The 26,521-nt window shown below is 37.9% G+C and overlaps 1 protein-coding gene and 1 long non-coding RNA gene across 2 annotated transcripts; one reads left to right on the top strand and one right to left on the bottom strand.

Moving 5' to 3' along the window:
• Positions 1-3,651: 3,651 nt before the first annotated feature.
• Positions 3,652-24,120, top strand: LOC110100065 (thiosulfate sulfurtransferase 16, chloroplastic). The gene is made up of 7 exons (XM_020827455.2): positions 3,652-3,873; positions 3,950-4,048; positions 4,231-4,335; positions 4,725-4,798; positions 23,474-23,544; positions 23,609-23,662; positions 23,749-24,120. Exons 1-7 carry the CDS (start codon positions 3,815-3,817, stop codon positions 23,821-23,823), a joined length of 537 nt encoding a protein of 178 aa, XP_020683114.1. The 5' UTR covers positions 3,652-3,814; the 3' UTR covers positions 23,824-24,120.
• Positions 22,983-24,852, bottom strand: LOC110100066. Its single transcript, XR_002303509.2, has 2 exons — positions 24,377-24,852; positions 22,983-23,290 (listed from the first exon to the last, which is right to left on the bottom strand). It is a non-coding gene; the product is annotated as an uncharacterized LOC110100066 (long non-coding RNA).
• Positions 24,853-26,521: the final 1,669 nt, after the last annotated feature.

Raw genomic sequence — 26,521 nt, 5'->3', positions numbered from 1 at the left:
AAGACGATGATGGCTTATACAAAGTAAAGGACCGACGACGAACATTAGGCAAAGAGCCGATGATGACGATGGTCTAGTTGCATTTTGCAAAGATAATAAACATCCATACGGAAGTTTGCCGACATCAGATATCCCTGATTCAAGGGGCCGGAGCAGTGTGTTATGCCGACATTCTAGCGACAAACGTATAGTGTTAACTGAGTTGAGGCCTGATGAAGACCAAATTGTAATCTGTCTTGTTGCTTAATGTGCAATCTTGTAATATAACTTCAATGATATTGTATATGAAGTTGAGATCTTATCTTTCGGAGCAAGCTGAATTGCGATTGCATCTTTAGGAAATGCTTTGACATAGTGCCTCCCATATTTTTGTGAGGGAATTTTAGGCTGCTGAACTCTTTGTATAAGTGATAGATTTATCAATCACTTACGTTCTTGGAGTCTTTATAGAGAGAACATTATTCACTCAGAACATTATTCGGTGATGTTGACCTTTGTAAAAGGGCTCGAGAGAATCTACCAATGATGTGAGACATATCCGAAGTTGTATGTCAGAGCCCTGCTCGATGAAGTTAACCTGTGTGGATGAGGTCGAGAGAATCCACCATGGATATGAGACCTATCTGAAATTGTATGTTGGAGCCTTTGCTCGACGACATTAGCCTGCGTGGAAGAGATCGAGAGATTTCACCAAGGATGTAAGACCTATCCGATGTTGTATATCAGAGCCCTGCTCGATGACGTTAACCTGTGTGGAAGAGGTCGAGAGAATCTACCAAGGATGTGAGACCTTTCCGAGGCTATATGTTGAAGCCTTTGCTCGACGACGTTAACATGTGTGGAAGAGGTAGGGAGAATCCACCAAGTATGTAAGACTTATCCGAGGTTGTATGTTAGAGCCCTGCTCGATGACGTTAACCTGTGTGGAAGAGGTCGAGAGAATCCACCAAGGATGCGAGACCATTCTGAGGTTGTATGTCGGAGCCTTTGCTCGACGACGTTAACCTGTGTGGAAGAGGTCGAGAGAATCCACTAAGGGTATGAGACCTATCCGAGGTTGCATGTCAGAGCCCTGCTCGATGATGTTAAACTTTGTGGAAGAGGTCGGAAGAATCCACCAAGGTTGTGAGACCTATCCGAGGTTGTATGTCGGAGCTTTTTCTCGACGACGCTAACCTGTGTGGAAGAGGTCGATAGAATCCACCAATGATGTGAGACCTTTCCGATGTTATATGTCGGAGCCTTTGCTCAACGACGTTAACCTGTGTGGAAGAGGTCGGGAGAATATACCAAGGATGTAAGACCTTTCCGAGATTGTATGTCGGAGCTTTTGCTCGACGAAGTCAACCTGTGTGGAAGAGATCGAGAGAATCTACCAAGGATGTGAGACTTTTCTGAGGTTGTATGTCGGAGCCTTTGCTCGACGACGTTAACCTGTGTGGAAGAGGTCGAGAAAATCCACCAAGGATGTGAGACCTTTCCGAGGTTATATGTCGGAGCCTTTGCTCGATGAAGTTAACCTGTGTGGAAGAGGTCAAATCGAAACCCCCTAGAATTGATTTTGCTTTGAATGGGAGGGGGCGAACGCCGCGTATATCCCGAATCAAAATTGAAGAATGGTCTATCTTTAGACCGTTACTGCCTTTTTGAGGTTGAGATTAAGATTTTGTCCAAGGAGTAGAAGCCCAGTAAGGGACTGTATGAAGCTTATTATTGATCAGAAGTATCCTTGCGTTTGTTGAGATTTTCCTAACATATCACATTGATATAGAAAGCATAAGAGAATCTTTTTAACCATAATTGGGGTCGAAGTTGCCCCCCAGTCCGCATCTGATGCGACAATGACTGATGTCAAGAAGTTGATAAGAGCGATCTTTTGAGATTGGAGCAAAGGTTTCCCCCAGTCGGGAACCATATTCCCACAGATGGCGCCAAACTGTTGCGTCCAGGAGTATTCACGGCGGTACAGAAATATAAAGTTTGTAGTCTTAGCGTTGTACGAAAATCCGGCACGCAATCAGATAAGAGAAAGGGTCTAGCATTTATGAGACATCAAGATTTTTACGTGGAAAACCCCTGAAAAGGGAGAAAAACCACGGGGTCTAGCACAGTTTGAATGAATACACTAGTATTGCAGTCGATTACAAATGAGGCCCTTCCTTGGGGGAAGGCCTTAGCTTGATGTACATTTTATAGAGTACATTACATAATGTGAATACAAAGAATCATTCTTGACATGTTCGTTTGGTCGGAAGGACCGTAGTCGGAGGGCGACGGAGGTCGGAAGACTTGTAGTCGGTGGGCGACGTATATCAGGAGGACCGTAGTTGGTTGGCAACGGAGGTCAGAAGGACTGTAGTTGGCGGGCGATGTGAGTAAGGAGAACCGTAGTCGGCGGGCGACGGAGGTCGGAAGAACTGTAGTCGGCGGGCGACATAAGTTAGGAGGACCATAGTCGACGGGCGACGGAGGTCAGAAAGATTGTAATCGACGGGCGACATAAGTCAGGAGGATGGTAGTCGGCGCGAGACGGAGGTCGGAAAGATTGTAGTCGGCCGGCGACATAAGTCTGGAGGACCGTAATCGGATGGCGACGGAGGTCAGAAGAACTGTTGTCTGACGACAAAGATTAGAAGGACGACGTCAGGTAGAAGTCCAATAAAGGAAAGAAATCCATCTTCGCATAGACGTCCAGCGAAGTCCGATAACCGGTAGAAGTCCGGCGTCAGGTAGAAACTTGGCGAAGAGTGAAAGTCTGACGTCGGGTAGAAGTCCGATGTCTGTTGGTGACAGAGGAGAACTCCGGCTTCATTTAGGCGGAGTTTCGGCGTCAGGAGGGAATTCTGTTGTTAATTGGGAAGAATTTCAGCATCACGTGGAAGTTGGGTAGAATTTCGGCGTTCTCCCGAATATCACGCAGAATCCCGACGTGTTCGGGCGGCAGGACGAACTCTGGTGGTGGTCGAGGAGCTAATTCTCCTCCTTTTCTTCTTCTTTCTCTTAGCCTATCCCCTCTTGTGAAGAATGAGGGCTATATTTATAGTTTTTCTGGAGTAGCATGACTTGTAAATAGGTGTGAGATCAGGGGCGAATTGGGAGTGGTTTGAATGGACGGCCGATATTGAATCCTTTGATCATGCACCATTCGTTGGACATTTGAAGGTCTTAATGATGTCGGAATTTGGCGATCTTGGGCTCGTTGGATTCGTCTCGTTGAGCAGCTCGATTCGAGTATAAACGCGTTAAAATCGGAGACCGTTTCGTAACTCAAATTGCGGTTTGAACCTCCCAACAACGCTTTGAGTCCTTGATTTAGACTCATTTGGCTTGGATTGAGTCAAATTTGGTGTCGTTGGGTTCGTATTTCCGAGACGCAGTTTGACTGTAAGTCTGCTGAAATCAGAGTTCAGATGCTCCCGGATTTAATTTTTGAAGTTTCCAACTTGATTTTTGCCTTGAGATTCATGCCCGATTAAGATAATTTTTTGCATGACGTATCGATAATATTATTATTTATTACATTTTCTTTTTATTCGTTTTTCCATCGGATTTTCGCAACTTTGATTATACCAAATAATTTTTCGATTTAATTAACTAAAAGAATACTAAATCAATTTTTACAAAATCCAAATTTCATCCAAACAGTACTTCGGGGTTTCCAGAGGAATATAAAAAACATGTTGATTTGAAATTCGAATAGCAGAACACCTCATTCGCCGGATCACCTGTGGACTGTCGTTCATCCCACAATTGTTCGCTAGCAATCAGAACAGTGGAAGAATAAGGAGCTAAAAAGAACGTTTTGAGTGGTCTAATGGCCGTTTTAGCCGGCTTCTCTCTCCCCGCTGCCCTCTCAACACTAACAGGCAACAGGTTTATGCTTCGGTTCCTCCCTACCATTTTCATCTCTACTATTTTATTTACCTTTTTCCTAACAAACCTTTTACAGGTTTCCTCTGTCGCGGCCGGCGAGGCTTACTTCATCGAGGCAGTTCCCACACCGGCGAATCGTTCTCCGGCTACAGAGTCGCGGCCGAAGTTTCGTCGGGTATTGGGTTTTAGATGTTATCGTTTCTGTTGGGTAATGTTTGGATCAAGGAAAGGGAAGGGAATAAAATGAAAAGAAATTCCAACTCTCATATTTTATTTCATTCTCTTTCAATTAAATTCCATGAATCCAAGCGAAATCTTGGTGTCATGTGTTTTGAGAAATTTAGCCGATGGCATCAGGTCAATGTTCACCGACGAGGAACAGGAGGCGGTGGTTCCCGCGTCGGTGCCGGTTCGTGTAGCCCATGAGCTCTTGCAGGCTGGACACCGCTATCTGGACGTCAGGTATAACCCTATAACGGACAAGCTTTCTTTGTCTTATCATACACCCTTATCCTTATCCATTGCTAAGTTAGAATTTTTTTAATGGTGTTAATTTATTATACAAAACATCAAACTAATACAATACGTAACAAAATGCCCTTAATTTGTATTGTAATTAGTATTTCTATATTATATCATAAACTATTCAAATCTCAATACCGATTTACTGGAATGCAAGCTCATCAATTATATTAAGATATTTTTATATAATTTTTTTCCTTTTAAGTTCTCCTTTAATCAATGAGTGATTTTTTTTTATTAAAAATAGTATCTTTGTGTTTTTTTTTTAATTTTAGAAAAGATAGTTGGTGAACATTTGACCATTTCTAAAAATTTTATTGTTTATCCAGAACGGTTGATGAATTCAATGCGGGTCATGTGGTGGGGGCAACGAACATTCCTTTTATGTTAAAGGCTGGATCAGGTATATGATTGTTTGATTATTTCTGAAATAGTAATTATGTTGGTTTGTTTCTTATGCGGTCAAGCACAACACGTTTATTGCTTAAACCAACCACATCAGTTGCATCTCCTTTTGCAACTTTGTCAGTCACTCTGCTTACGCCTCGATAAATAACTCTTAATAAACACTCCTTGGTCATACCTCTAGTGTCAGTGCTTCAACGTATGTCAAATGTGCAGTCAACAAGGCTTCACCACTTCAAAGAATCACTTGACGTTAAAGAAGTGTGGGTGCAATCAAAGAAATCCCTTTTCCAAAAAGGAATTTTAAGAATTTCAAAATGTTCTTGATTCAGCAATAATACTTTAACATAATATTTATTGGATAGAGGAGACATAAGATAAGTTCAATGACAATACAAAGGCTATGGGATTGAAGATGCAGAAAAAAGGAGCTTATATAGGCAATATATTAAGCAACAATATATTCTTTTGTATTCAAAGATAGTACAACAACAATGTTAAGAATGAATGAACAATTCTAAAAATCGGCATCAAGATGATAAAATATTTAAAGTCCATGATAAAAGAAGAAAAGCAAATCTTTCAAAGATTGTTAGCACTGTAGCAATCGGCCGGCTACAACAACTTGTGGTTCAATTTAATTCAGTATTAAACAAGTCTTAAACCCATTTTTAGTTCTTTTATTTTACTTGTATTGAACCAGCTAGTCTAAGCCTTTATTAAACCTAAAATCGGTTTACGTAAACATTATAATAGACCCCAAATGCTATAATTAAATTCAAGAAATAAGATTTCAATTTTCTCCCTTTTCTAATCTCTTCTTCCTTAAGGATTTCACACCTACTCAAAAAAATTCTTCCCCTTCTCGATGTAGATAAAGAAGCTTAACAAATGGTGCTTTATTTGCACAGAATTCTTTCTCCACACCACGACATTCCTTCTCCTCCACGGTTCTTGCTTCATCGCCAACAGCCTCCACCCGTTCTTCAGCATCAGTGACCACCAAATTGTGCTCACCAACCAGCACCTCTGTTTTTTTTCCTTCTAGAATTCGGCTGCCGCCACTTCCTACACAAGCAGTCCCACAACATCCTGAATTCTGCACCATGGATTTCTGCAATTTTTCAGATTCTGCATCTGCAAGAACAGCACCTTTCCAACATATGCGGCCATTTCTTCAGCAGCTACACTCTCTTCCAGATGCCAATTGTTTCCAGACGGCCACCAACCCATATTTTTAGCCTCTTTCAACTGAATAGTCAACTTTTGTTCGTTCTACTGTTTCCAATCCTTTGATTACATTTATGCCACTGCAATCTTACTTCCAAATGTCAGCTGCGTTCATGATTACATCGGGATAAGGTTCTTGTTCTTAAGAACCACACCTTTACTTCACTTTCAGTGGCCACCAAAGACCTGTTAACATGAAAACACTTACATGGCATAAGTTCTCCAAACAATGCAAACCAATTAAGAATTATAATTCTCTGAAATCTAAAAATCTCTACAACAAGCCAATATTCAATTTGTCTTCATTGGCTTACCCTTTTAACAACTCCATGCTTTCATGCATTATGTTGAGAAGAAACTTGATAGTTTGTTCATTACCACCCACACTCTAACAAGATCCATCCTCTTCCACTAGCATCCTTAGTTTCACCGATCAAATCCCTTCTCCATAGCTACCACCTTCTCCTCTAAGTTTCTCTTTTCTTAAATCAATAAAAATGAAATTTTCTCGCTTTAATGGATTCAATATCGAAACATGGATCCTTAAAGCATAAGAATACTTTGATTTTTACAACAATCATGTTTTTTATCATTTTAGCGTAACTTAATTTCATCTTAAAAGACCTGCAGCTACTTGGTACCAAGGGTTTTGCATGAAAGTTCTTTTTGCTTTCTTTTTATCTCTCAATCTTGAGGACAAGGCTATTTTTCATGGTGATGAGAGTGTTAAGAAACAAGATATTCTTTTTGATTCAAAGATAGTATAACAACAATGCTAAGAAAATGGATGAACAATTTAAAAAATCAGTCTCAATTTAATAAAATATTTTAAAGTCTATCATAAAAGAAGAATGAAGCAAATCTTTCAAAGAATTGAAGCATTACAATAACCGGCTGGCTGCAACAACTTATGGTTCAATTTATTTCAGCATCAAACTAGTCTCAAACCTATTTTTAGTTCTTTTATTTTACTTTTATTAACTAGCTGGTCTTAACTCTTTATTAAATCCAAAATCGATCGATGTAAATGTTATAATAGGTTCCAAATATTATAATTGAATTCAGGAAATAAGATTTCTATTTTCTCCTTTTTCTAATATCTCTTCTTCCTCTTCTTCTTTAAGGAGTCCACTTTTATTTGATTGGTGCCCTCCCCTTCTTGATTGAGATTAAGAAGCTTAACACAGTAGCATGCTTCAAATTGACAAAAGGATTTCAAGGTTTAGTGAAGTTTGTTGTAGGTATGTGGGTTCCAAAAATTCGCGCCTCAGCCACCCCTCAAGAAAGTTTTACTTGATTAAGTTCTGTGATAAATTTTCAGAAGTTAGATTGGGTTTGAAGATAAGACAATTCCTAGAGATTTCACCCTCATTTTGCGAGGACTTTATGATTTCAGTTATGGTTTCCTATAGGCGCAAGTCCTATAGTTAATTACCCCTCCCGATAATGAGAGAGAACTTTTGATTAAGGCTTGTCGTCAATCAGATATATATAGATACATGTATTTAGCATATAGTAACCATATGGGTTTGATATGTGAGATTTAATATTTAAAATTAAAATTTTCACCATCTTGCACGTAAAGCGGACGGAGGGGGAATGGATGATGGATCCAATTAAGATCCCATAGTTTTGTCATCTCGGGCCATCACGATCCCTGATCTACTTAGTAAGAGGAGATAGTCGACCCAATCTGATAGAAGGATCCTTGTCGGCAGCTATGGGTTGCATCGTCCAAGGGAACCTTGTATACCTGGGGTGGATGTTTGTCTAAGGGGATAAATTTGAATCCACTTTAACTAACAGAGGGGTTTGTGCCCTATTGATTATATCCTATTGATTCATATTTCTAGAATTTAATGCTATTAGAAAGCATGCGGGCTCTAGCCATGATCGTTATTTAGTGGTACCATTTGGTGTCAAACCACCTAGTTCAAGGTGCTCCGGTCATAACTGTTTACTTGCGGTTCCATTTGGATACAAGATCTTATATTTGTTCTTATTCTTCTAGCTGTGTTGACGTTTATCTACCCATATAGAATGATCGAGCTCGAACTTGAATTTATTGTCTGACCCACGCAATATCCTTAAACGTCACATGTGTGCCAATAACACACTCGTCAGGCCCCATGTGGGTATATGATTGCACATGCACTTCTTTGTTTTTATGTGTATACACATTATAGTGTACGCATAAGGGCATTTTTGGGATGTTTGATGTGTCTTCTATGACAACTCATAGAAGCTCATATTTGTGTAATTCTCCTGTGTTTGCCCATTGATGAAATATTATGTGTGCAACGAATCTTCTACAACTCATAAGGGCTTATGTATACGGTATATCTTTCATCTTTGATTGCTTATTTTGGTATTATATAAAAAATAACTTTTAACTTTTATTTTCACTTCACACAATTACTGGATTTTGAGGCTTACTCCGCATAACGCATTGAGGCTTACGCCCCGCCTCACGAACGAAAAATGCCTCAATACTCAATTGCACAATTTTAAACTTTGAACTAAGCGTATACTCATCACAAAGTATATTTTGAGTAAGATACAATTCATTTTGGAGGCTGCAAAGTCCCGTCATATGATGAATCTACAAAGCTCGGACTAATTCTGAACAACGCTTGTATACGTACGACAGAAATATCATATCCATACAAGACTATTGCAAAGAAGAACGTTGAGCATATATAGAAAGATTATAAATTGAAGTGACGATGGTGTCGAAAGAAGAGCAAGGGATGTGATGCTATCTACCAACGTCAATCTATGAAGTAATGTCCTAGGGACATGAATACAAAGTGCTATATCACTATCCTTTGGATCCCTATTTGACTGAAGCCAATATTCCAACTATTTGTGGATACATCGAAAGATTTATAGAGAAAAAAAAACTAGTTTGACATCCAAACAATCCTTTGGAGATCTGCTAAAGGAAAGCTTTAGTGTAACATCTAGAATAAATATCTAGAGATCCACAGGGTCAATCAGCATGCAACAAATGTGGTTCGCTCTAGACACGTACCACATTTGTTAGGGGACATTTATTGACTTGCATATAGTAACAAAAAAACTTGAATTCATGTACCTGTCTGGACACCCGAATGATCTCGGCATGTCAAGCTCTACACAATTCACGTCGACGTCGCATCTGCCACGACTCCGTAAGATCTATCACTTCGTTAAAAGGGGCTGAAGGGAGCAATGCTTGGGACCTCTTTCCCTCTTCCTCTCGCACACTTCTTCACTTCTTTGTGGTTGTTCGACTTCGTTCTGTCGACGATGTTCCCTTCAAGTTGGATCGGAGGCTACGCCATTTGAATTAGAAGCAATGAAGGGAGCTTGCTCGTTTGCGAATGTAACTTTCTCCCTGTCGCGTGCCTCCTCGGCTCCTTCGTGGTTGTTCGACTTTGCCCCTTCGAACGACTTTCCTTCCCTGTCCGAGCGGATGTTATGACATTTTGATCAGGAGCAACAACGGGAGCTCGCGTGTAGTGAAGGTAACTTTCTCCCTTCCCGTCTGCTTCTCTGGCACGACATTCCCTCTTGTCCGAGCGGAAGTCGACATTTTGATCACAAGCAGCAATGGGAGGTCGTTAGCCATGAAGGTAACTTACCCCTTTGGCATGCTTCTTCGACCAAATCCAGTAACTCCACCGAACTATAAGATAAGTAAATCTGGGATTTGCAGTAACAAGAGGGAAACAAAGGATTTATTCTGCCGTGAGATTTATAGTGCGATCAAATCCCGTCTGGAAGGATTTAGCATAAATCTTGTATAAACCAGATTCTAATTATAATTAATTACAGTCATTCTATAATTAATTATAAATTAGACTTAATTAATTTATAATTACTTTTAAATTAATTATAATAATGAGTAATTATAATTGATTTATTATTAATTGTAAATTAATATGATTAATTTATAATAAATTAAAATTAATTAAATATAATTAATTATGATTTATTTATTATTAATTATAAATTTAAATAACTAATTTATAAGTAATTTCAAATTAAATATAATTAATTATAAATTAAATATGATTAATTATAATAAGTTTGAAATTAGCTATAAATTAAAATAATTTGTAATTAATTTTAAGTTAGTATAATTAATTATAGATTAAATTATAATAAATTATTACTAATTTTTAATTAATTATAAATTAAATTCGATCAATTTATAATTAGTTTTAAATTAAATATTAATATAATTAACTATAATTAATTAATGATTAATAATAAATTAAATCCAATTAATTTATTATTAGTACGAATTAAATATAATTAATTATACATCATTTATAATTAATTAAAAATTATGGATGCTTGTGTCCCGGCGTGTGTGACGAGGCGATCAACCACCTATACAAGTTTTTCTTAGCGTGATTGGAGGAAACTCGGTGCGATACCTACGAAGAGGCAAGTAAGCAGCTCTCGAACTCAAAATCCTATCCTCAGTGTTCATATCGAGCCGAAAAATTGTTCATACACACTTTTCTCTAGCATGGTGGGAAGAAAACCCGAGCGACACCTACGATGAGGCGGGTAGGCCCTATAAACGCTCTTTGTAGCGTAGTGGGGACAATCTTTAAGTACCCATACGCAACATTGTACCTGCGGGTAAAGAAAATTGTGCTCTTTTTAAACAGGTGTCGAAGACCTATACATGCCTTTCTATGGCGTGGTAGGATTGAAGATTTTACGGCCGTCGTGTCTGAGGACACCTATCATACACTCTTTTTTTAGCTTGGTGGGAAAGCCCAGTTTCTCGTAGTTCCCCTTAAATGGGGAAGACGCGGGGAGGCTACCAAAATTTCAACTGAATATGCAGAAGACTTAGATATTATTTTGACATTGATTTGGATAATAAAATGAACTAAGATCTAATTCAAGTAAATAAGAAAAAAAAAACTTAAATCAAATTTTATTAAAGAAAACTGAACTTGAACAATGCAAAGGACTTGATTTGGACTCAAGTGCACTTGCACGACTTGAACTCAACATGGTTTGAACTCAAAGGACAATAGGGGACATGGCATCAAGAAATCAAAACTTGACTTGAACTTAAATTAACTAAGTGCAAGGAACTTTAACTGGACTTGAATAATTTGAACAAGAGATTGAACTTGGAAGGACCACATGAGACTTGAATGAATGTAGAAGACTCATATTGGGTTTGAACTCGAGCATGAACAGAACTTGGACTCAAACATATACAAAGAACAAAACATGAGTCATATACAAGGGAACTCAAACTACAAGAATATTTGTGCGGTCAATAGTGACTCAATGTCAGTTGAAATACATTAATCCTCGCAAATAAATGTGACTAAGATGCGACAAATGCAAGCACCCGCGAGCTCTTGTAATAAGGATATTACAACATCCTCGTAGCCAACATCAATGTACAATCAAGCACATGCAACTTGCATAATGAGTGTAATGAGTTGCTAACAACATATGTGAGAAAATTAATATTGAATGCAACTTGCCTAAGCAATCATCATCAGCGTATATGCAACTAAAGCAATAAAGCTTCTTACAAACATACACAATGCAGCATATTTGAAGCACATACGAGTACCTGTGAGTCATTGTGGGAAGCTTCTTATTCATGCGGTAATTCCCCTACAAGCAGGAGGGGCCAATGTGCAACAAACATGATGAGCTAAATATAATGTGCTTGCAAGCAACATCGATTAATTATAAATGGGCAAATACCATCCACATGCTACAATCAAAGACCTGTTATGCAAACATCAGTCCTCCTATAGATTGAAATGGAGGCACATGAAATTAACAAGCGAAACTTGTCATGCATATGACAAGTTACATCAAGATAACAGGCATTGAATACATCAATGCCTTATAGATGACACTATCAATCTGTGTATGACCCGTCACCACAAAAAAAGTACACCAATCCACTTATGAATGGTGAAGGTGGCTATGATGCAAGTACATGTAGCATGCAACAAATAGTGAGATGCCCATACAACCAACAACTATAGTACCCTATAAGTACATTCAACCGTACAAACAGCAATAGCCGGGCATGTACCGAATGGCTAATCAAGTACATATGAAGAAGTTATAATCAGCTGCAAGTAAACACCTAGTAAATACACCAATACCCTGCAAACAGGGATGATTGATTTGCAGCAAATGCAAAACACCTACAAGCGACTGTAGGAAGTCCGTCAGGTTACAATGATTTAAGTACGAGCGACAATGAAGCAACTCATAGTAGGTGCCAGGTCACCTCTACAGCTGATAACAACGAGCAGATAAACAAGTAGGTGCCAGGTCACCTCTACAGCCGATAACAATGAGTAGATAAACAAGTACATTTGATATGACACTTGTGGATAACAACAATGGGTATATGATGAGTACAACAAATCCCCTGTGGACACAAGTGCACACGAAACTTATAATTAACTATTGGAGATTTGTGCCTACAATCAACAACCTGCAACGGTTGGTGTCAACATGCAGTGATGATTGAGATTATGTAAATACAAAGAATATCCTACGTACACCTACAATAGCAGTGATTGAGACAATCACTGTAGTGAATATGATTGATCCCTGTAAACAAATACGATTGGTGTAGTCCATTTGTGCATAACAATAGTGGGTACATTGTGGAAGACCCCTTGTCAAAATTATACAAGAGTATATGACAAATACGAGCATCGGTTGACTCTTTGAAGAGAACCCTTGTATGGGGAGGGAACCCTTCTTCCTAGCAGAATGGAAGAGATGTTTGAGCAAATTTGAACAAAACTTTCTGGTATTTCAAAATTTCTTCTTGATCCTATAATTGGGAAGAAAATAATTCTAATATCGATGAACACTGGAAATGACAAGTGCGCCCAGATATCTCTATTCATTTAGAAGGCCAACTATTGGGCTACAGATGTTACATCTTATTAGTCTACTTCACTATAGATCTTGAAAAGAGTTCTTTCTTTTCAAGGCAACAGTAATTGATTCAAGATCCAGAAAGGCATCCTGATGAATGAGAAAAGGTATTTTACTTCAGAACAAAGAGGTATATCGTGTCAATCAGGTGGCAATGCCACGATTCAATTGTAAGCAAAAGCGGGGGATCATTAATGAAAGATTATGGGCTGCTGAAGCACAATGCCGCGCCACCGGATTCGCAATATCTATGCAAGTGGATAGAAGACGTTTATAAATATTTCAAAGTACCCCGCCGCACATGCACCATAATTTGTATCCACATATGTACACAAACAGGGTAAATGTAATTAAACACCCGCATGGGCCCCGACGAGCATGTTCTAGGAATATAAATGACATCTAGTGATGTTGCGCGGGTTAATAAATGAACATACTTCGAGCCTAATCCTTCTATATGGATAGATAGGAGTCGACAAGTTTCGAATTATCAAACAAATATACGATCAGGGTGTTGATCGGAATAACTTTTTTATACGTTCATATAAGACCTCCAACAAGGAAGATTTATTAACAAAACCACAAAGCCGGCAACAAACCCGATCCTTTGTCAGCAAAGTAGACAGATCCGACAAGGTTCAATCCACAAATAAGAATGACCCCAAATACCCCGATGATGGCCTCATTGATAGAAGATCACAACCGGAGTGGTTAATTTAAAATATTTCAAAATGTTCTCAAACTTCCACCAAAATTTAAATATTTTCAAGTGGCCTCGGTCACCCCGATAATGACTGCATTGACAGAAAATCTCAAGCAGAGGGGTTAATTTCAAATATTCTAAATGTCACCCAAATACCTAAAGATTCCAAAATCTAGAAAATTCAAAAAATACAAGATATTTAAAATTAAAATTCAACACTATCAAACACTTAAAGCAAAATTCATCCACCCTCCGTAATAATTTGTCGGGGTGGACAATTTGAAATTTACTTCATCTCACATGGAGCTAATGCTAGTCATAAATATTACTAGGATCCATTCTTAAATAATATACTGCTTATAAGGACGTGGTATGTATCATCTGACCGGCATTTTTGCTGTCAAATGGCATCGCAAGATAAACTGTTATGACCTGAAGCCCTCTGAACCGAGTGATTTTGCCGTCAAATGGCACCACAAAATAGCAGTTATGGCCAGAGCCAATACGTTCCTAAGTGATATTAAATCTTTGTGATATAACTCAATATGATATAATCTATAGGACACAAAGTTCTCTATTAGCTAAGGTGGATTCAAATTTGTCCCCTTAGACAAAAACCTACCCCTAAGTCTACAAGGTACCCTTAGACAAAGAAACCTATGACTGCCGACAAGGATCCTTCTGTCAGGTTAAGTCGACTACCTCCTCTGACTAAATAGACTAGGGACCACGATGGCCCTGGACGACGAAACCAAGGGAATCTTGATCAGATCCATCATCCATTCCCCCACCATTCGCTTTAAGTGCAAGATGGTGGAAATTTCTAATTTTAAATATCAAACCTACAAACATTCCATTTCCAAAAACCCATGCTACTATACGCATGATACTATGTATCTATGGATACAATGTATTTGATTGACGACTAGCCTTAATCAAAAGTTCTCTCTCGTGATCGGGAGGGGTAATTAACTATAGAGGCTTGCGCCTATAGGATACCAGAACTCAAATTATAAAGTCCTCGCAAAATGAGGGCGAAACCTCTGGGTAGTGTCATATTTACAAACTCATCTGCCTTCCCAAAATTTAATTTCGTTAAAACTCTCCCGTGAAACCAAGCGGGCGGAGGCCGAGGCCAAATTTTTGGAGCCAACATAAGGTTAAGAAAGATGTTGTGTATCCCCTAGTTTGTAAGCTTATTGTATTAGCATTAACTTTGTAAATTGCTACATTACAGTCGAGAACATTTTCTATAATGAAAATTATCAAACATCGATTACGCAGTATAATTTGTGATGGTTGGCTTAACGACTATCTAATACCATGTATTGAGAAAGAAGTATTTGACTTTACTCCAAATGAAATTGTAATGCAACATTATCATAAAATACAATATAGAATGTAAAGTTTGTATTTTATTAATTTATCAATTATAATGAAATATGAGAAATTGTTTTGAATTTTATCTTTTATATATATATATATATATATATAATATTCATATCATAATTTTGCCCACCCTAAACTCTAAGGTTGATTAAGCCCCAAGACCAATCATTGCTCAGCTAGGGTTTATGATATGACCAAGCTAGTTCACCTGATTTTGGTAGAAAGTGCACTTACTGAACTTCACAGATAATTGTTGCTCCAATATGCATTGTAAAACCAGCCCCAAATGCTTCTTGTGATCCACCATTAACTTGTTATAGAAAATGATGACAAAGTTTTTGAGATACTAATTATTTTATTCATCAAGGTTTGAAATGTGTAAAGCACATTTGTAAGCCCAAAGAATATGACCATGAATTTAAAATAACCTTTATGATTCTGAAAAGTATTCTTGTGAGTGTCCATGTTCTGCGTTCTCGCTATGATATTCGAAGCACAAATCAATTTTGAAATAAACTATCACATCTTATAGTTCATCCCAATGTTTAAAATTGCGTATTCGGGTATTGAGGCGTTTTCAATTCGTGAGGCGAGGCGTAAGCCTCAAGGCGTTTTGAGGTGTAAGCCTCAAAATCAAAAGATTGCGTAAAAAAATTATAAATTTTTTATATACTAATGAGTGAATAATATAAAATATTAAAAAAAACATAAGCTATGAAGTGAAATCAAAATATCCCAATAATAAAACAACATGAAATATAGTTCAACTCAAAATTCTATCTTTCCCAAATCCCGGTATTTTTTTCATTAACATATAATTCCAATTTCCAAAAATAAATAGCAATGACATATCACATAAAAACTCATAAGTCATCAACACTGTCATCACTAAGGGGTTATTTATTTGAATCATCATTATGATGAACTGCTCTCTCCCCTTTCCTACTCTCCTATAGAGTCCAATGTTGGACATTTACTTCAAGATTTATATAAGTTTTAATATATATAGCGTGAGGCGTAAGCCTCATGCCAGTGAGGCGAGGCGGGCCTCAAGGCGAGCATCAACCAAGTTGAGGTGCAAGCCTCATAAAAAAAACTCGAGGCGTAAGCATCGAGGCGTTTTGTACTGAAATTATGCAAAGGCGGGCCTCAAGGCGAGCCTCATATTGCGCAATTTTAAACCATGGTTCATCCAAATATTTATCAGTAGTTGGAATAAAAAAAAATTATCCTTAATTGTAATAGCATTTAGATTTAAGTATTTAAAAAATTCCAACTTCCATCACTTTTCTTTACCAAAATGATCAGGCTAAAAAAGGACTATTGCTTGGTATAATCACCCCACTTGCACATATTTATGGGTAATCTTTTCTATTCCATTTTTCCGATAGAGTGAAGGTATAAATGTAGTATTACATTAGTTTGTTTACCTATGGGAGCTAAATGAATGCAATGCTCCACATCTTGGTACGGGATTAGCTATTTTGGAATAGCAAATATCAATTTGAATTCAAGCAAAACATAAACAGCAGATGGTCACATAGGTTCCATCTTATAAACCAAGTGTTGTTGATCGGTCAACATTGTCTTTATTCTCCTCCATTGCATGAATCTGATAAAATCAATCAATAGAGCTTTTAGTAATAAAAGATTGTGATTGGTTAAAGGTTTGCCTCTCGGGCACAGCTGTGATTTCGCCCCACAATAGTACAACCATATGAATCCCTGAGAATTAAATTGTCAGTGCATTATAATTATGTATTTACTAGACCGAAGATTTATAACCACTACATTCCCAAAACGTCATCGTCTCCTGTTAGTCTTAGTGAGCGTGAACTCAATTGACCCGCCAATGCATTAGAATTATTTGGGACAAGGATTCTTCTCCAGAAGGTTCAATGCCAACTGTCTCCGTGCTTTGTTCTTCCTCCATCTTATCCATTCTATTAAACAAGTAAAATATAATCTGGCACTTGTAATTGGGCCTATATTTGATGTAATTATTAAAACAAAAACCTTCCTCCCATTTGAACTAGATTTTGGTCGGAAAAAAGTTTGCAAATTGGTGATTCATGCAGTGTTGTTGTTGGAGGAGCATTAAGAAAAACATGTAGTTATTGTGATATTCCAACAAGTAATTTAGCGACTATATTTGGAATTGTCATAGAATGTCCTGTCCAAGATCACGTAGATTCCTTAATGCAGTGTTAACCTCTGGATAAAGAGCAAAGGTCAACCTCAAATCTCAGTTAAAACCCAAGAAATCTACTCTATCACATACCTCTTGTTCGTCGAGAAGTCGCCTAAATCCCGCTCAAATAGCGTACCTTGTACAGTTTCGGCGCCGTTCAGTCTCTGTCCCGTGATTCCTGCTCAAACTTTGCTCGAGAAGGTTCACTCTTGTCATTAAATACCCAGACCAAACGAATTCTTGAGGATCTCGGATTCTCTTCTCCATTCGCTACCTCTCCTCCTTCCCGCACACAGATCTCGAACTCCCTTCCTCCTCCGACAAAACCCCAGGAGACCGAGCCCCTTTGCTTTTTTCTGTCCACACACAGAGAGAGAGAGAGAGAGAGTGTGTGTGTGTGAGAGAGAGAGAGAGAGTATTTCTCCTACCTAACCTTCATCCTACCTTGCCTTGCTGAAGCCGGACATCCAGCCTAGAGCCGATCATTCCGCCGGCTACAAGTCCCAAGCCCGACGTCTGTAGGCCGACGAACCTTAAGCCACAACCTTCAATCTCTTCTCCTAGTGCCTGCGACTAAACCTCACGCATAACCGATCTACTCTCTCCATAGCCGAAGTTCACTCCACCTGATCTCATATAGCCGAACTTCTCCCTACCTTGCTCTAACCGATTCCCTCTTCCCATTCACGAACTCCACCTCTACCTGCTGCCGACCCCAGCCGAGAGAGAGAGAGAGAGAGAGAGAGAGAGAGAGAGAGAGAGAGAAGAAAAGCTCTACCTGAGCTGACCTCCATCGCCTACGCCCCAATCCGTCGCCTTTGCTCTCCCCGATCGGATCCCACAAGCTTCCCTAGCCTGAGCCGTTCCCAACTTCATATACCCGAATCCCTCCTCCGATCTCCTCTCTTCTGCGAGCCATTTGATTCTTGCCGCAAGCCCCAGCCAAATCAAACCCCAGCCGAGCCCTTCTCCAATCTGCACTTAACCGCCCAAATCAAGAGAGGTTACCCCACTATCTCCTTCACTCTCTAATTTTCTTTTTTGTATCTTTGTTATTCTTATTAGTGTTAATATTAATATTAATATTAATATTATATTATTACTTATAATAATATTACTATTATTAATATCATTATGATATTATTAATAGTAATATATAATAATGAGTAGTAATATACTATAATATTAGTATTATAATAATATCATATAATTATTATTATTTTAAAAAAATTTATTTTTTTCTCATGGTTTAACGGGCTGGCAAACTATGTGTTTGTAGGTAGGGAAACGGTGCGGCGCTTGCGGACGGGAATATAATTATAATATATATATAAGTACCCCCGAACGCTCACGTAGTACAGAGGGGGAAAAATTGTACTTTTTTTTAACTTGTGCTCCAAACCCTTAAACACTCATGTAACGGGCAGGGATTTTAATAAAAATTTGCAACCGCGGTGTCATTTGACACCTACCTGAAGCGCTCACGTAGCGTCGAGGGGAAGGTTGCATCTTAGTTTTTCCCTTAAATGGAGGAGACACCGGGAGGCTGCAAGAATTTCATTTGAAAATATTGAGGACTTGAACAAAAAAAAAAATGAACTTAAATTAAGTGAGCATGGACTTGGGCTTGATTGACTTGGACTTAATTGAACTCAAATGAAAATTTGGGACTTGTGGACTTGATGTAATTGATTTAAATAAATTCAAATTTAAATGAATATGAACTCATGAATCATAATTTGGGGCTTGAATCAATTGTGAACTCAACTTGAACTTGATTGAATAACTTAAGTGAACCCAAACTTAAGATGAATCATGACTAGAACAATTTGGATGTGAAATTGAACTTGCAAGGACAACACGGGACTCGAACAGAAGAGGCTCATTTTGAGCCTGAACTTTATGGAGGATTTCATTTGGACTTGAACTTGATCGGAACATGACATGAACTTGAGCTTAATTAAATATGTAATGATTTGAATCATATGAACTTGAATATGAATCTAAATTGGATTGAATTATGATTGAGGTAAATAATTTCTTGAAGGGATAATTCCCTAATGGAATCTTCACTTTGGTTTGAATGCAAATCCAAACTAAGAAAGATTTGAGTCATTCAAATCTCTTGTAAGCAAACAAGGACCCATGTGTAAATCCTTTCCAAACTTTGATATAGAACTTTTGAATGATAATTTCTGATATGCAAAGATCATCTTAATTGGGATAAAGATGTTGATAAGTGATGATATTAGACTTATCATGCATATTGAATCATTAAAGTAAGAAATTTGCAAATGAAGTTCGTTCGTAAGCAATAAAAAGAAGGGTGAGGAACTTGATTTGATTATAAACTCGTAATATGAGCTTTTGGACCATTCCGATTGATTCATAATATCGGAGCTAGTTCGCCCCTAATCTATCTGCAATGAATGTATTGATTCATTAGAAAGGCTCTTAATGAATATGATGATTCGTGATTTGGCTGTAACCAATACCAAAGTATTTGTTAATTCACCTACGATTATGCAAAAGGGATGTAACATGTTAGTGAGCAATATTAGAAGAGCTATAATGAATAGAAACATTTATGATGCTCAAGAATTCAATCATCATTTGATTTGCAAGCAACCATCAACAATGATTAAGGACATATGATCTACCCACAAGCAAAGATCAATTAGAGAATGCAACCATGTTTTACAATAAACATCAAGACATAAACAAATGCATTCAAACCTTCAAGCAATGAATATTGAAATTGACGGTAGTCTTCGTGTCAACTCCACAAGAAAACATAGTAGTCCTTCCAAACAATGAAGTCTTTTACTAACATATAAATGAACTCAAGGGATATGCAATGAATACAATGATATCCCACCAATCAATACTTGTAGACTTGCAGATACATGTAGCAACCAATATGCAAGCGGATAAAACAACCTATCAATCAATGTGCATGAAGAGGTTGGTGGAAAATGCAAACTCCTATGAATCACTGTAGGAGACTTGTTACATACACAAAGTTCCATCTACGAGCAAATACAAAAAGAGAGCTGCAATATATATGAGCTCTTATGGGCTACTGTAGAAGACTTCTATACATTCAATGTACCACTCACATGCAAAATATAAATATTGCAAAATACCCCCACACATACACTGTAGCTTATATACACATAGGTACACAAAAAGGGGTAAAAGCAATCATAAAATCCGCATGGTCCCCGGCGAGCGTGTTATTGATATACACGTAATATTGATATACACGTAATGTCTAGGGATGTTGCGCGGGTCAATAAAATCGAACCCGATCCTCCTAAACATGTAGGTATGAGTCGACAAGATTCATCAAATGATTACAAAATGCCCCCAAACACCCGCATAGGCCCCGGAGAGCGTGTTATGGGTACACACGTGATGTCTAGGGATGCTACGCCGGATAATGAGTGAATTCAATATTCGAACACGGTCCTTCTATACGGATCAATAGGAGTCGACAGGGTTCGAACCATCAAATAAATATACGGTTGTGACGACCGATATATTTATTTTAATACATTCATATTAGGCTTTCAAGGTCTATAATTAAGATAATTCACTCACAAGGGCATAAAGCCTACGAAACCTGATCCCTTATCATCAAGTTAACAGGGTCGACAGGGTTCAATCAATAAAGAGAAGTAACCCCTAGCACCCCGATGACGGCCGCGTTGAATGTAGATCTCAACCGGGGGGGTTAACTCCAAAGATTTCAAATTCCACCCAAATCCCCAAGTACATTCAAATTCCATCCCAAATACCCGCAAAGTATAAAATCCAACAATTCCAAAATCCAACAATTCCAAAATTTAAGAAATTCCAAAATCCAAAAATATTTAAGAATCAAAATTCAAACCAGTAAACACTTAAAGCAAAAATTCATCCACCCTCCACAACAGTTTACCTGGGTGAACAAATTAAAATTTACTTCAGCTCACAAAGAGTCAAATGCCTAGTTTAAAATATCACTAGGATTCATTCTCAAATGATCTTCTGCCAATAAGGACGTGGTACGTGTCTTCTGACCGGCGGTTATGACATGGGGCCCTCTGAACCAAGTGGTTTACCACCAAATGGCACCACAAAATACCGGTTATGGCCAATGTCAATACGTTCCTTAGTGGCATCAAATCCTTGAGATATGAATCAATAGGATATAATCGATAGGGTACAAAGCCCTCTGTTAGCTGAAGTGAATTCAAATTTGTCCGCTTAGATAACATTCAACCCAGGTCTATAAGGTCTCCTTGGACGAAGCAACCCATGGCTGCCGACAAGGATCCTTCTATCAGGTTGGATCGACTACCTCCTCTGACTAAGTAGACCATGGACCACGATGGTCCGAGATGACGGAACCATGGGATCTTGATCAAGTCCATCATCCATTCCCCCACCATCCACTTTAAGTGCAAGGTGGTGAAATTTTCATTTTTAAATATGAAACTTTTCAAATTTCCAAATCCAACCCCAGCTTTTCAAATATCAAATGCCCAATGCTGCAACTATATGCCAGATTCACGTATATTCTACGTATCTGATTGACGACTAGCCTTAATCGAAAGTTCTCTCTCGTCATCGGGAGGGGTAATTAACTATAGGGGCTTGCGCCTACAGGAAACCAGAACTCAGATCATAAAGTCCTCGCAAAATGAGGGCGAAATCTCTGGGTAGTGTCTTATCTACAAACCCATCTGCCTTCCAAAATTTACCCCGGAACGTAATCCTTTAAAACTCCCTCGTCGAAAAAAAAATAGCAAAAGTGGGCGGAGTCTGGGGCCGAATTTTCGGAGCCCTCATGCATGTCATTAATTTTTGTTGTGTGCATTTGGTCAACTCGATGGAAACCAACTGTGATCAGCTTAGCGATTAGTAATTCTCGTTGTAATCCCGTCCTAGCCCAGAGATGAAAAAACTAACAAGGGAATATTTTGAAAGTCCTGAAACTGCAGATGCCAACTCTTCAAATGCTACTTCATATTCCAAAACTGATCCCATTTGAGATAAATATGACGGATTCTGATGTAAATATTCAATTTGCAAGACGTCAAAATAGGCTCGCAATGTTTGAAGAAATGCTCACCATGTTAAATGTCGTCCTTCAATTTTGGACCATTGATGACACATTACGCCTGACTCTTACAATGAAAAAGAGGCAATGTAAATTAGCTTATGTCTAATGTTATTATAAAAATCTAAGTATTTATCAGCTTTAAACACTCATGTTTTAAATTCTCTCAACTAAAATGACAAAGATAGATCTTCATTATTCGCATTGAGGAAATAAATTGTGTTGTTCTTCCCCATGGTATTATTATGTCAAATTGGAGTTACCACATGTTCACCATTGCTTCTTGTAAGATGGATTATACTGATATAATATGTGATAAATCATCAATTCATTTATTGATTGGCATAAAAAATGATTGAAATTGTTGTAATATTTTGTTGATTGATAAGAATTGCTCTTCTGGATTGGTAAATAGAATTCTAGACTTCAATGATCAGTAATTCATTTTGTGACTGCATCAATCTCATAACATCGGCCAAATCAGTGTTCTTTATTGATAGGGAGCACAAGTTGATATAATCTTATGTGGAGAAAGATTGTTTTCTTGGTATCCTTCGAGTGGATTTAAACTTCAGATAAAGCGAGGAAAATAAATTAGAATTATGGGGAGTATTTTATTACTGCAACGCAATCGTATTTATAGTAGACTCGCGATCGCAGCCTGGGCTGTCCTTATCAAAGATAATTAACCAGCTGTAACTAACAACAAAGAGAGCTAATCACCAAATTACCTTACAAACATTCCTCTCTCTAATTGAAACAATTTGAGCCTACTACTTACAATATATCTCATTACACATTGAAATCCTTTAGCTAGCGTGGAGTGATATTATCTTTGTCAGCCCCCCATTGGCATCTGTTGTCCCTTGGCCTTTATAACTTTATTGCTCTCATCTTCTTCCTCCTCCATGTCCTGCATTTCTGTCTAATCAAGAACAATAGGATGAGTCATAACACCCTTGAACAGATTTGCGTATATCAAACTTTGATATGATTTTTGAAACCAAAACATATTCTAGATAATTCAACCTACCTATTTATTTTTTAATTTTGTATTTTTTTTATCTCATGGTTCATTGCTTTTCCCTATTTTTATTTGTTATTACAGGGATGACGAAGAACCCATACTTCTTGGATGAAGTCTCAAAATTTTTTGGAAAGGATGATGAAATATTGATTGTATGTTTGCTAATCTTGATTATTTTAGTTATTTCTTTGCGATTATTTTAACATTTTGTTGCAGGGTTGCCAAAGCGGGAAGAGGTCTCTCATGGCAGCAGCTGAGCTTTCATTCGCAGTAAATCTTAACTTTTGCGTAACGATCACTGTAGGTGATTAACATAAATAACATCCTACTAAACATGATTTTGGTATCTTTTACAGGGCTTTACAGGCCTGACAGATGTAGCAGGAGGCTATGCATCATGGTTGCAGAATAACCTTCCTACTGAGCAGTAATTTGAAGTTGAGCAATATATGATCTGAATCTATGAGCCAAGAAAGACTAGTTGGATATCAATAATTTGTAAAGAAGCCAAATCTCGTGGAAGTGGATTTAATTCCTATTATAAAATTTCTAAATTATAAAATGAATAAGGATTATAAGAAGTATCTTTTGATATTATTTGTAGACATATAACATGTAAACAACAAAGGCATGCCTAGCGCATGAAGGTCATGCTAATGAATAGTTTGATGATGATTTATGTATGTGATCTTATATTATCCATTGAATCCAAATTTATCTTTGGGCGATATGTGGATCTTATTGATGAGATTGATTGAAAAATGTGTGTGTGTGTGTGTGTGTGTGAGAGAGAGAGAGAGAGAGAATTTCTTCATTTCTTGATGCAAATGTAACAAAGTAGTGAGTTCAAGACAATAAACATTATCCTATGTTGACCTCTAACCGATGGCATATCCCGACGATCTCCTCCATGTTCTCAAAAAAGAAACTGTAGCAATTCACATAATAGAAAAAAAAAATGAATGGAAGGTTTTTCACGCTTACCTATGCTCTACTGGAAATTGGAATATGGCTTTGCTCTTGGTCATTCTCTAATTTCTTTAAAATGAATCACTGTCGGTCGACCGCACCTCCTGATGTGACCTTGACCTCCAAAAATAAACCACCAGCTTTCGTCTCCGACTGCACCTCCTGCTACACCCGATCGACTGCCGCACAAAACCTTCTCCGTCTAGATTTGCCGAAGCCGTTGAAGCTGCATAGAGCTTTCACAAGGCCGCATGGAAGAACCGCCCTTCAACTCCCTTTGCGAATTCAAAGACGAACACTGCCTTCCAGCCCTATACGACTTTCGCTGACATTCAAACCCTAGCTGGCTGCTGCACTTGCCGCCTCTTCACTAACGCCTGACACCTGCAACCCATCGGCACCTCCTCACCGATCGAACCCTCGCTGACGGCTGACTCACACGACTCCGACGTGTATCGTAGCCGAATCTGTCTGCCCTTTCTTCCTCTATGTATGTGTGTATATATATATATATAATGAATTTAAAAAAAGAAAAAAATGAGGGGATTTATAAATAGGTACCACAATAAAAGAAGACTTGAAGGAAGTCCCGTAATTGATACAGTCCCCTGAATTTTTTGGCCGTCGATCTGATCCGACCAAGTGGAAAGAAGATTGGAAGATCAATTTCGGGGTCGATTCGCTCTCCCAAGGTCCTTGCTCGATTTAATCCGGCTAAGTTAATTGAAAGGGAAAGTTCCCTCCCTAACCTCCCCATGCAGGAAGGGGGAGCCGGAAGGCTACCAAAATTTCGAGAAATGCAAAGTACCGTAATGACCAAATTAGAAGGCTTGAAGGAAGTCTTGGGGTTGATACGGTCCCCCGAAACCCTTGGTCGCTGATCTGATCTAGCCAAGTGGATAAAAGATTCGAAGACTGATTCGGGGGTCGATTCGCTCCCCCAAAGTCCTCATTATCAATTTGACCCAATTGAGTCGATCTAAAAGGGCAAGTGATCTCCCTAACCTCCCCTCCTGGGAAAGGGATGTTGGGAGGTTGCCGAAATTAAAACCGACAAAGGACTCGTGCGCAATGAATTTTAAACAAAATTTGTCACTTTAAATGATAAAAAAAATAATAATAAGATCAAATAATTTCATAATTTAATATACAAGAAAATGATTTTGTTCTTCATTAGTGCAAGAAGAAAAGATGCATCTAATGAATTGAAAATAGCACTCGTCATCTTTGTAGTATACTTTTGTGAAACGACATATCATGATCAAATTAAAGATACATGCTTTTTTTTTTGGAAATAATCAGATAGCCTTGATCAAGACATTATGTCATAAGGGTGATTGGTCGTGAAACAATACTTATGTTTGAAATATAGTAACATAAAATCGTTAGTACTTGCATTAATACGCCCTTATGATAGATAATGCTAATAAAAAAAAATCCATTTCTATAAATAGCCCATGCAACTTATCAAGAGTGTCACAAAATGGCTTACAAAGGATATGATTTTTGCAAAGGGACAACTGAGGTAATATAAATAGGATAAGCATCCTAAAATGTCGGCCAAAGCCTCAGGTACTTTGGGTGGACCAAATAATGTTCTCTAATAATGATTTCACTGAAGAAATATAAGAAGCATTTTTATGAAAGTAGTATATGAATATTTTCTTATTACCCCAAATCAGCGGTCACATCTTTCCATAATACATAGCAATTTTCATTTAGATCTTAATAAAGATAGCACGAAGAATGCTTAAAATTATGGTGTAGTGCCTTCAACTTACTTTTCAGTCAACAATGGAATACAAAATTTTAGTGATATATGCATTATCAGTGTTTTTTTCATGACGCCATTCTTCATTTAGAAATTGTTGGAATTGTCACCTTAATCCTCTTCTTAAAGCAATTTTGTGTTTGATTGTTAACATCTCCAATTGAAATTAAGCATCAAAAGAACTAACGTCGTGTTAAGAAGAAGGTGGGCTTTGTCCATCTCTCATAATACGAAGGAAGTAATGAATGTTGTAATGTGAAGGAGAAGAAAAACTTAAAATGAAAGTTTATTGGATATAACCTTAAACTGATTAATATGTGAAGCAAATATATTTTTATGGACTTAGCTCGCAAGGGAAGGCAACAATGGGACTAATAGTGTGAGAAGTC

Source organism: Dendrobium catenatum, unplaced genomic scaffold (genome assembly GCF_001605985.2).
Source record: "Dendrobium catenatum unplaced genomic scaffold, ASM160598v2 fragScaff_scaffold_542, whole genome shotgun sequence".
In the NCBI taxonomy this organism is placed as follows: Eukaryota; Viridiplantae; Streptophyta; class Magnoliopsida; order Asparagales; family Orchidaceae; genus Dendrobium; species Dendrobium catenatum.
This window is presented reverse-complemented; position numbering and strand designations above follow the sequence as displayed.